The sequence below is a fragment of the Anthonomus grandis genome, chromosome 4, assembly GCF_022605725.1.
Source record: "Anthonomus grandis grandis chromosome 4, icAntGran1.3, whole genome shotgun sequence".
NCBI lineage: Eukaryota > Metazoa > Arthropoda > Insecta > Coleoptera > Curculionidae > Anthonomus > Anthonomus grandis.
In genome coordinates this window covers 36,485,746-36,497,797 of record NC_065549.1, presented here as the reverse complement: position 1 = coordinate 36,497,797, position 12,052 = coordinate 36,485,746, and the positions used below count along the sequence as shown (strand labels likewise).

At 32.2% G+C, this 12,052-nt stretch overlaps 1 protein-coding gene across 1 annotated transcript in view; it reads left to right on the top strand.

Annotated features, from left to right (window-relative positions):
- The window catches only part of LOC126735679 (uncharacterized), a gene marked incomplete at its 5' end in the record, with an annotated part of 345,800 nt that overhangs the window by 319,120 nt on the left and 14,628 nt on the right, over positions 1 to 12,052 (top strand). Inside the window, 2 exons of the mRNA XM_050439744.1 lie at positions 3,844 to 4,120; positions 7,218 to 7,472. Of these exons, the coding sequence (XP_050295701.1) occupies positions 3,844 to 4,120; positions 7,218 to 7,472 (532 nt within the window). The remainder of the gene's footprint in view (positions 1 to 3,843; positions 4,121 to 7,217; positions 7,473 to 12,052) is intronic.

Sequence of the window (12,052 nt, the reverse complement as noted above, 5' to 3'; positions counted from 1 at the left end):
AGTACTTCTTATTGATCGTTTGACGACATGAATTCGTAATGCAATATGTCATAAAAATCGAAGAATGTAATGAGCATAACCTTCAGGTTCTCTCTCACCTCCGTCACTTTTAGAGATGAGCTTTCGGTCTCGGCGATCCTTTTCAAAATTCAACAATTTAGGAACAAATGTTGCTTCCACTAGTCTCATACCTTCGAAAAATTTTCGTTGACAAACCTCGTCCTAAATGTCTATTAACTACCCCAATTGATAAAAGTGTTAACAAAGTTTGAGAGCTTGTTCTCACAGACCGTCGACAGCTGTCAGAGAGTAGTAGGTTATCTTGGAGCTATAGTATTGTTCTCAGGGCCTGGCTGCTGAATAAAAAGAACATTAACTAGAAAAACAGAAAGAGCGACAGAGGACTTTCTAAAGAGGATTACAAATAAAAAATTTTATATGTTAAATGTTATATGTGTAATAAATGGTTCATGTAGCAGGGTATTTGAAAGAAGATTGTTTAAATTTAAAAAATACCTTAGTAAAAAAGTGCTGTAAATGCTTTTTGAAATATCATGTATATATACTTTTAGGACAAAAAAATTCTCTATATAAACTATTTCCCTTTTGTTTTTATGTACCGGGTGTCCAAATAAGAAAGGACGCCGGCTGTATCTCGGAAACTATTCATCGCACAACGCTGAAAAAAAAATTTCTTAAGAAAAGTGGCCATAAAAAATGGCTGGAAAATATCTACAAGTTCCTAAGAGTACCACAAGAGGGCGTAATTGCACAGTAATTTCAAAAAATTCAAATTTCGTCTGAAATAGCCAGTATTAGGTACCATTTTGAAAACATCAGAATAATCTTGATTAATTTTGCCTTAATTTGGCTAAAGAATTTTCTTCATATCTCCAATGAGAAGGGTGGGGGAAGATCATAAATAATGCAACTTTTTAATCGCCCTGTACTCAGATTCTTTATTAAAAGTTTATTAATTAATTCAAGTGGGTACTCGTTTAAAAAGAAAATTCAAAGGGCTTTCAAAATATGTACCTGTCAATGTCACTTTGTTTTCAGTGAAGTCGTCAGAGGGCGTTGTTTAACAGAGACTGGGTTTTTAGAGATTTTCTCTAAAAAGTTAAATTCAATGATATGATTTTTTCACTGCGGTTTCGAAGACTTAAAACATACTAACAAACCAGTGAAAACCGCGTTTCGATATCTCTATTTGTTTTGGAGTAATTTTAAAATAACCTATTTTTCAAATTTTAAATATAAGTACCTATAATTAATTTAACAAATGATTCAGAATTAGCAGGAATTGACAGATTAGATAAGTCGGAATAAGTTTGTCTCAGCGTTTTTACACATTTTGAGTCGCATTAATATACAGGGTGATTCACGGTAGATGGCCTATTAGACGTTTTAAGCAAATGGCAACGCCGATCAATCTGAAAAAAAAAAACGTTACAAAAATTAAACTCCCCCGATTGATAACAGTTTATTTCAAATGCAATCAGAACTCAACGGATGCCTCTATAATAATATATATGCTATGCGGTATCCAGAACAGAGACATTATACGAAAAGGACATTTGCAAGATTAGCTACTCGGTTAGCAGAAAATGGCAGTATCCGTTTACCTCTTATTCAATCTTCAAAAATCTTCTGACTAAACAATTATAACAAATAGCGCAAATTAATACTAAATATAAAATAAATAAAAATAAAACATATAACTAAATCAATTTCTTTCAAGATGTTCGAAGTGTCCACCACCGTTACTAATACAGTCGCATACTTTTCGATAAGTAACGTGAACTGCAGCCTCCACCTCGGCAACTGAGATGCTTGTTATTGCATTTCTGATCCTGGCTATCATATCATCTCGTGTTGTAGGTCTGGTTTGGTAAACGATATCCTTTAGTCTGCCCCACAAATAAAAATCTAGGCAAGTCAGATCAGGAGATCGCGGGGACCAAGGAAATATACTTCCTCGACCAATCCATCTATAAGAAAACCTTAAATTTAAAAAAATTCTCACATTTATCGCAAAATGCGCGGGAGATCCATCGTGCTGTAAAAACATCCTTGCACGGGTTTGAATTGGGATGTCTTCAAGCAGTACAGGCGTGATCTTGTAACAAATCTAAATAGGTGTGTCCATTGAGGACCTCTTCAAAAATGTATAGACCAATAATTCTTCCCCTATTATCCCACACCAGACATTAAGAGACCACCGACCCTGATACTGCACTTCTCTCATCCAATGGGGATTTGTGGGAGTCCAATAGTGCATATTGTGTAAATTTACACTACCAACACTGGTGAAAGTTGCCTCGTCTGTCCATAGAATGCTTGAGACAAACTAGGGATCTTCTTCCATCATATTGCTAAACCAGTTACAATAATCAAGTCGTCTATCAAAATCGGTTCCTGTTAATTCCCGATGCAGCACCATATGATACGGATGCAACCTAAAATAACATTAAAATTAGGTAAAAAATAAAAATAATATATATTTTTTAATATTCGATTCTAGTAATAGCCAAATTTATTTATCAACTTTTTAACAAACCTGTGGTCTCTTAAAATGTTATGCACAGATTTCGTAATGCCCAAATTGAATGAAATTTGCCTTATTCCTATGTGAGGGTATAATCCAATATAAGCAGGCACATTAACAATATTTTCTTCAGATCGTCCAGAGCGACATCTTCTGTTAAGAGGTAAATGGATACTGCCATTTGCTCGCAACCGAGTAGCTAATCTTGCAAATGTCCTTTTCGTATGTCTCTGTTCTGGATACCGCATAGCATATATTTGAGAGGCAACCGTTGAGTTATGTTTGCATTCGAAATAAACTGCTAGCATATTAAAGGCTACTTCATTTGGAATTTTCATTTTTAAACTTATTAATTTGTAGTAAAAAAACACTTACACGTAAGAAATAACTTAAAACTAACAACTGTTAATTTAAGTAACTTTAAATGGCATTTTCCAATCCTTTGTTTCTGTTGATATTTACATAGGCCTCTTGATATAATAGTAATATTCAAATAGGATTAATAAATAATGCTCTATTAAATCATATTCGGAGATTCTCGATTGCCAATTATATTTTCAAGTGGAAATATGATTATGAGCTTTCAAATAATTTTCAGTAATTTTTGATAATATTCTGTCACAAAGATCGCCCTAATATTGCTAATAATATTTAAAATTTGAAAAATAGGTTATTTTAAAATTACTCGAAAACAAATGGAGATATCGAAACGCGGTTTTCACTGGTTTGTTAGTATGTTTTAAGTCTTCGAAACTCAGTGAAAAAATCATATCATTGCATTTAACTTTTTAGAGGAAATCTCTAAAAACCCAGTCTCTATTAAACAACGCCCTCTGATGACTTCACTGAAAACAAAATGACATTGACAGGTGCATATTTTGAAAGCCCTTTGAATTTCCTTTTAAACGAGTACCCACTTGAATTACTTTTAATAAAGAATCTGAGTACAGGGCGATTAAACGGTTGCATTATTTATGATCTTCTCCCACCCTTCTCATTGGAGATATGAAGAAAATTCTTTAGCCAAATTAAGGCAAAATTAATGAAGGTTATTCTGATGTTTTCAAAATGGTACCTAAAAATGGTAGTGTTAGGAACCTGTAAATATTTTCCAGCCATTTTTTTTGGCCACTTTTCTTAAGAAATTTTTTTTTTCAGCGATGTGCGATGAATAGTTTCCGAGATACAGCCGGCGTCCTTTCTTATTTGGACACCCGGTACATGTATAATTTTTTGCTCATTTACAATATATTATTCAAACCGAAGACATATTTTAAAATAGCTTATTTATATAGGTACTGCGATGCTCCAGCCTCAGTTCATCCTTACGAATGGCCAGATGACATCACGAAATGGCCGATTTGCCGTAAAACAAATCCACAGATATCCAACGCTGTTGCCAATAGGAGGGATAAAAGTGCACCACGTGACAAAATTGCTGAGCATATGGTATGCGAAGTGATAGGACATCCTTGTTGCATCGGTATTCACGGACAATGTCGAATAACCACCAGGGAGTACTGCGATTTCGTTAGAGGCAGTTTCCACGAAGAGGCAAGTCTCTGTTCACAGGTGAGTAGTATTAAGTATATACTTTTTGAATATCTATTGTCCTAAATTAGGGGCAGTTTGGTACAATGAACTTTTTTTTCTACGGAGGTAGCAGCCACGTTATCTGCGTTAAAATTGGATGATATATCATAAAATTATGAAATATAGGGATTTTCCAACAGTTCTAAAATGTTTGTACAATTTTTTACATAAAAGTTTAATTGGTTTCTGGTCGTAATAGTAAACTTATTGTCTAAAAACATTAAGTTAATTTGGACATTGTGGCTAATCTGGAAATAAAGAAGCTGATAATATTGCTAAATTTAACAAAATATAATAATAATATTAAAATATTGGAATCCTAACTAAGAAAACGTCTATATGAGATGAAACATGCACTGGCAAAATTTTGCAAGGAAAAGGGGCATATGGCACACTAACGCTCATTTATAGTCAGAGAGATCACTCGTGTGTGCACTTTGTGATTCTCTTGTGTTAACGCAATACAATCATTGCGATTCAGTTTATGGTAGCGACTTGAATCAAAATGAATTTAAAAGTATACCAAAGATGCAAAATTTCTGCTTACATTTAATTTTTGGTATCCAGAGAAGAGATTGAATTTCTTATAAAATTAAAATGTAACATTTATACTTTTTGGGCTACTATTATTATAAAATGTTGTTAGGTTAAGTTAATTTACTTTTATTTTTATCTTATTGGACTATTCGTTGATGAATAATAATAATATAATAATATATATTCAGCAGATAATATATTCATACATTAAAACATTACAAAATAGCAACTGCTTAACCGCTAAGAATACCCAATGCACAATGGTATTTTAAAAATACTGTGTGTGCATTTCCTGTCTATCCAAATTAATTAATTAAAATAAAAACAATTTTTGAGAAAATAACATATAAACAAAAGTGATTCAAAAAATAAAATAGAATTAAATTAAATTAGGGGAAAGAAAGGGGAAAAAAGAGGAAGAAAAATAAACAGTACTATGTGTATCATACTAACCAGTCGTGGATTCTACTTTAAATTTTATTATAGGGTTTATTTCTGAGTTCTACGGGAAGTTGATTCTAGATTTTTGCTGAGGTATATGTTAAAGTTTTTTGACATTTAGTTTTTGTGGTCTTTGGGATAGTTACATTCTTATTTAAAGCTTGTCTAGTGTTCTGATTGTGAGATATGAAATGCAAGTAGTTTAGATTCTTACACAGAAGCCTAACCACTGCTTTCAAGTAAATTTGATTTACTTGCAACAATCTAGCTTCTCTAAATAAAATATCCCAGGAATACAATTTTGGTTTGTTAAATCTTACCTTCAGAACATATTTTTGGGTAATCATAAGGGGTTTCAGGATGGTCTTACTTGTTCCGCCCCATGCTGTTATGCAATAGTTTATAATTGATTCAACCAGAGCTTGATAAATGGTCGTAAGGGTTTTTTTTTTGCATAAATTGTCTTAATTGACGAAATTTATAAATAAGTTTCCGAACTCGAGTGGAAATATACTCAACATGGCGGTGCCACTTTAGATTTTCATCCAAAATAACACCTAAATATTTAACCTTGGTCTGCCTTTTTATTTACTGGGTGCAAGAACATTCAGTTATGTCGTTTTCGTGTAATATGATCTCTTTTAATGTGCTAGATGTTCTTGAATCTACAGAAAAGCATAAAAAGCTTGACTTTTCTGAGTTTAGTGTTAAATAATTTAAACCAAGCCAAGTTTTGATTTTTTTCATGGAAGACTCCGCAACAGTCTCTACATCCTTCCAAGACTTTTCCTTAATCATTATTGCGGTATCATCTGCAAAACACACCATGCCGACATTAGGTAACAACTGCAACAACTCATTAACATATATAGAGAACAATACCGGTCCAAGGACAGTTCCCTGTGACACACCATATTCTACCAACCAAGGCAAACTGACACATCCATTTATTTTGGTGCTTTGTGTTCTTTGGTTAATGTAATGAATGAACGGATGAATGAATAAAAATTGCTGAATTGTGAGATAGAAGAGTGTGGTGGGCTAGAAATATGTCAGGAAGTTGAATATAGACCGAACCGAATCTCAACAAACCGCACTGAACTGTGTGCTAGGAAAGCGTAGTGTTGTCATGTCGACAAGTTCATATACCCGTACATGTTGGTGAGTCTTTGGTATTGGAGAAAACCAACTGTGTCAAGTGGTAGTTCACCACGCGTTTGTCGCTGCTAGTCAATATTATCAATATATTGATTTTTAAGCATTTTTGACAATGTTGTAACATTTATAATAAAATCATGGGTCTGATGATGCCTTCGTAAGACAAACCGGTATGTCAGATTATTAAAAAATTGATTCAGTCTCCTTTTCGAGAGTAAATTTTATAGTACTCTCTTTAAAGTTAATATAATTTAAAAAATTGCTAAGGTCTATTTTGTTATGGTTATATATTGAAAAAATATCATCAATATATTGCTACCATATTTTAGGTTTTTCATGAAATGAATTAACAAATTTAGATTCAACATTTTCTATAAATATATTACTGAAAATTAGTGGAAGAGGACAACCTATAGCCATACCAAAATTTTATTGATAAAATTAATTATTATATTTGAAATAAGCATTAACTCGAAAATTGTACGCCTTTGCATCTGAACATTTAGTGTTGTGCATTCTGCCAAATAATTATTCTCTAAATTATTTTTGATAATATTTAAAGTTTTGTGAACTGAGACATTAGATTTGACGTTGTAATTCTTTTTAATATATATTTTTAAAGCCTTTTGACACCGATAATATTAATTATCCCGCGCTTTATAATTACTTCCTTTTAATAGTTTAGCCAACGTGAAATTAAATATTAACGTAGAAACTGTAATTATAATAATGTTTTCATAAGCTGGTCCAAATTTCTGCTAATAATTTTATATGGCCTTTGTTGGATGTTAATTTAAGTTTTTTCGTTCCATTATTTTACATCCGGTCATTTGATAAAATATTAACGTTGGTTAATTTATTTTTTGGTATAATAAATTTTAACATAAATGTATCCGCGGTAAAATCGATAATGTTCTCATCCTAATAAATATTATTCTAGGTATCGTGCCTAAACGACGTATGCGGAATGATTCCATTTTATTTTCCGGATACCCCGGACCAATTCTACCGTTTGTGGACTTCTCTATTTCTGCATGCCGGAATTTTACAACTGGCCATTACCATTTTGGTTCAACACTTCCTTATGAGAGACCTAGAAAAGCTTACCGGCTCCCTGAGAATAGGAATTATTTATATGGGTTCTGGCGTTGCTGGAAATCTCGCTAGTGCTATCTTTGTTCCTTACAGAGCAGATGTAAGTATAATTTTTTATGCATGCAGGATTTTGTTTAGATTTGGCATTTATTTGGTTACAGTAGGCATTTGACCCTCTAAAATATTTGTTAAATTTAAATAAATTTTAAAAGAAATTTAAATTTGTCAAATATTAATTATTTAAGCTCGAACGCATAATTTATTCATTTCATATACAGGGTGTCCCGGTTCATGTGGGAAATCTGTCGGATCGAGGTAGAACATCGAAAAATAATACTGAACGTTCCTATAAAAAAAATTCCTACAGGCCTTCTTTACGAAGATACAGCCTCCTAAAGGACGCTGCTAGAAATTCGTTTTTCATAAATTACTTTTAAACTACCCAATAGAATTTAATAAAAATTTTAGGTAATGAACACTATTAGGGACCTCTTAAAATGACATCCCTAAAATACATTTGCCTTGTTCACTTTACCAGGGGCGGACTAGGTTGTACACTTTAATGCGTATATTTTTACACCCTGTATGTTAAAGTCTAAAGATAATAAATTTGGATACCTTGAACCCTAGGCTAAAAAAAAGGTACTCTTGTTCATTATCGATAAAATGAACCGTTTTGGAGAAAAAAAAAATTAAACGAGCCAATGTTTTTTTTTTTTTTTTTAAAGTACGCCAGTTATTCAAAGACCAGAAAATTTCGATGTAAGTCATTTAATTTAAAAAAAAATACATTGATAATTGTTTCTAAAAATACAGTAGTGTCCTAAAAAATACTTTTACAAAATATTTCTTATTTATTATACGTTTATTTCTTTTTTGTTATTCTTAAATAAAAACTAAACATAAAAAAAACTAAAAAAATAATGTAAACCAATTGTATTGTACCTGACTTATTTATCGGAATTTTTGCATTTTTGAACGCATTATTGTTACAAACGTTGCTATACTCCAAATTTAGCAAATACCTATCATTTAAACCTAATCTTTGTCAACATATTCATCCTTTATGTGATATTTTTTTAATTTTTATATTTTTTGGTAACTTTTAATTTAAATTACATCAAAATAGGGAGTTTACTTTTATTGAGTATGCAGATATGCATCTTATGTATGGTCTGGCGTCTTGCAATGCATTGGAAGTAAAAAGATTGTACGAAGAAAGATTTCCCAATCGCATTATTCCGGATCAGAAAACATTTCAACGTGTTGATCAACGTCTAAGGGAAACTGGTAGGTTTCTGTTTTCCACTTAATGAGGTAATACTATTAAATTTCCTTAATGCAATTTTAGGATGTTTTGAAAAAAAAAGAATAATGGTGGTCGGAGTAGAACAGCACGTACAGTGCAATTAGAAGAAAATATTTTAGATGCTGTAGCTGACACTCTTACAACGAGTACTCGAAAATTAGCCGCTCAGCTTCATTCGTCCAAAATATTTGTACATATGGTACTTCAAGAACAACTGTTGTGCCCATATCACTTACAAAAAGTGCATGAACTACTGCCCAGAGATTTTGCTCCTACAATACACTTCGCAAATTGGCTGTTAGATCAGCAGCGAAATAACCCTAACTTTATCAGCACGATTCTTTTTACGGATGAAGCAGGGTTTACCAAAAATGTAATTGAAAACTTACATAACTCGCATGTATGGGCTGATGAAAATCCCCGTGATACTATTATTTCTCATCATCAACATCAATTTCAATCAATAAATATCTGGGCAGGAATTATTGGCAATTTTTTGATTGGGCCATTTGAACTGCCACCACGTTTAAACGGAGAACTTTATTTGGAGTTCCTCCAGAACAATCTTCCAGATTTATTAGAAGATTTGCCCCTTGCAACCCGCCGAGATATGTATTTTATGCATGATTGAGCCCCACCCCATTTTAGCCTTGCTGTAAGACACCACTTAAATAATACTTTTGAAAACCGTTGGATAGGTAGAGGAGGACCTGTTGCTTGGCCTCCTCGGTCTCCCGATCTAACGCTATTAGATTTTTATCTATGGGGTCACCTCAAAACCTTGGTGTATTCCACCCCAGTCGATACTCGTGAAGAACTGCTCCAAAGAATTACATTTCATTGTGATAATATAAAAAACAATCTTGGGTTATTGTGGCGAGTGCAGCAGTCCTCGATTCGTCGTGCCCGCGAATGTGTTAGAGTTCACGGAGCCCACGTCGAACCTACTTATGAAGTTTTTAATAATTAATTGTTTATTGCTCGTATTGAAGAATTTAACTTTTGTTTACATATTTGGTTTTTGGCATTTTTTTGTAAGTTGTTTTTTCTAATTTAAAAACATACACTCATCATAGGTTTTTTTTAAATTATTTTGTAAAAGTATTTTTTAGGACACCACTGTTTTTTAGGAACATGTATTATTTTAAATTAAATGACTTACATCGAAATTTCTCTATTCTTTAAATAACTAGTTTACTTCTCTCATTTAAAAAAAAATTAAAAAAAAATTAAAAAAAAAACATTGGCTCGTTTATTATTTTTTTTCTCCAAAACGGTTCATTTTATCGATAATAAACAAGAGTACCTTTTTTTTAGCCTAGGGTTCAAGGTATCCAAATTTATTTTCTTTAGACTTTAACATACAGGGTGTTAAAAATATACGCTTTAAAGTGTACAACCTAGTCCGCCCCTGGTAAAGTAAATAAGGTAAATGTATTTTAAGAATAGTGTTCATAACCTAAAATTTTTATTAAATTCTACTGGGTAGTTTAAAAGTAATTTATGAAAAACCAATTTCCAGCAGCGTCCTTTAGGAGGCTGTATCTTCGTAAAGAAGGCCTGTAGGAATTTTTTTTATAGGAACGTTCGGTATTATTTTTCGATGTTCTACCTGGATCCGAGAGATTTCCCTCATGAATCGGGACACCCTGTATACACACCACTAAATATATTATAATACACAATTTTTGAGTAAATAAACTGGCAGAATTTATACTATATAAAAAAATACTTCTGAAATATTAAATGTACAGGGTGTCCAAATTTAGACACTTTTGTAGGTGATAAACTACAAAAAAGTATAAATTTGTGTCTAATTCGCTGGTTATAGAAGATGCGGTTTTCGCATTACTACGTTACTTTTTTATGAAACGAAATATGCCGTTTTCAAAAATTTGACAGCTGTCATAGTTTTTAATCTACAGAGTGATTTTGAAAATTTTGGGACCTCTCTTGTATCGCCGTTTTTATTTAACATATTAAAAATGGTTTTGTAAGGAATTTTTCCGCAGAACATGAATATATTAAATGTTTTTAAATTTTGAGATAAAAATAAACTTATGTTTTTTTTATTGGAACACCTGGATATTTTTAAATAGAAAAATCCGCTTTATTTTTTCCTTTTTAAAAATGTACAGGGTGTCTCTAAAAAGTCTGTACAAAACCCTAGAACATACTCCTGAGGTCAAAATAAGTCGATTTAAAGCAATTTACCTTGGTCCAAAGTTGCTTCGTTTCTTAGTTATAGGATGTTAAATCTAAAAAATAAAAATCGAGTTTATTTAATTTTTTTAACATTTTGCGATGTACCATTTTAAAAATTGGTAGCTAGGGGTTTTTTGGTATGAGAAACTCGAAAATAGGCATGTTTTTACTGTGGCCGATAGAAGGCGCTCCATACTGCATTGTTGATGGTGTAAAATGGCCATAACTTTTTTGCCACTGTGGTTTTAATTTTTTTACGTTTTTGAGTTAATTCCGTTACCAAGATATTTCATGTTTTAGTCTTTAATGCCGCACCGGAATTTAAAAAAAAAACATATTTTTTTTTAAGTTATTAGCCTCAGTAATGAAATTCAGTCATTAATTAATAATAATAATAATAATAATAATAATAATAATAATAAACGACTTTTTATTAAACTCGGCGAAGGGCAGCCAAAGCTGTTTGCTTAACCAAGCATACAGAAATCAGCAATACATGAGATTATAAATCACATGGTATAAACAGTCCTAATTAGTAACAATAATAATTATGATAATGAGAAATTCACAAAATTCAATCCAAATATATTTAAAAGTTCACAACCCTAGTATAGAACTATATTTACTCAGCATAAACCCTTTTATGTTTTTCTTAAAACTTCACAAACTACAATTTTGAAGTTTATTATGCAACAAATTGTTATATACTTTTGAAGCAAGAAACGAAAAGCTACGTCGAAACATAGTTGTGCGATGCTTTGGTATATTTAAAAGGGTATTTTGACGTGTGATACGATCATGAGTGGAGAATCTAAAAGCTAAACGATCTCTAAGATACTTAGGCGCTCCACTAGAGATGATTCTATGAAGAAAGCATGCGAAGTGTACCGTCTCTCGATCCTGCATATTTAACCACTTCAGTGCAGGTAACTTGTATCTGACGTGATCACGGGCCCTTAAATTGTAAATAAAACGTATACATGAATTCTGCAAGCGTTGTAATCTTTAGCGTTTTTTGGTGTTACATCCAGGGCTGAGCCATACACAAAATTACAATAAGCGGTATGAGAGAGAACCAATGTTTCGCACAAAACCTTTCTCAACAGCAGCTCGAGTATATCTTTACTTTTGTACAGATTCTGCAATGACATATACGACCTTTAAAG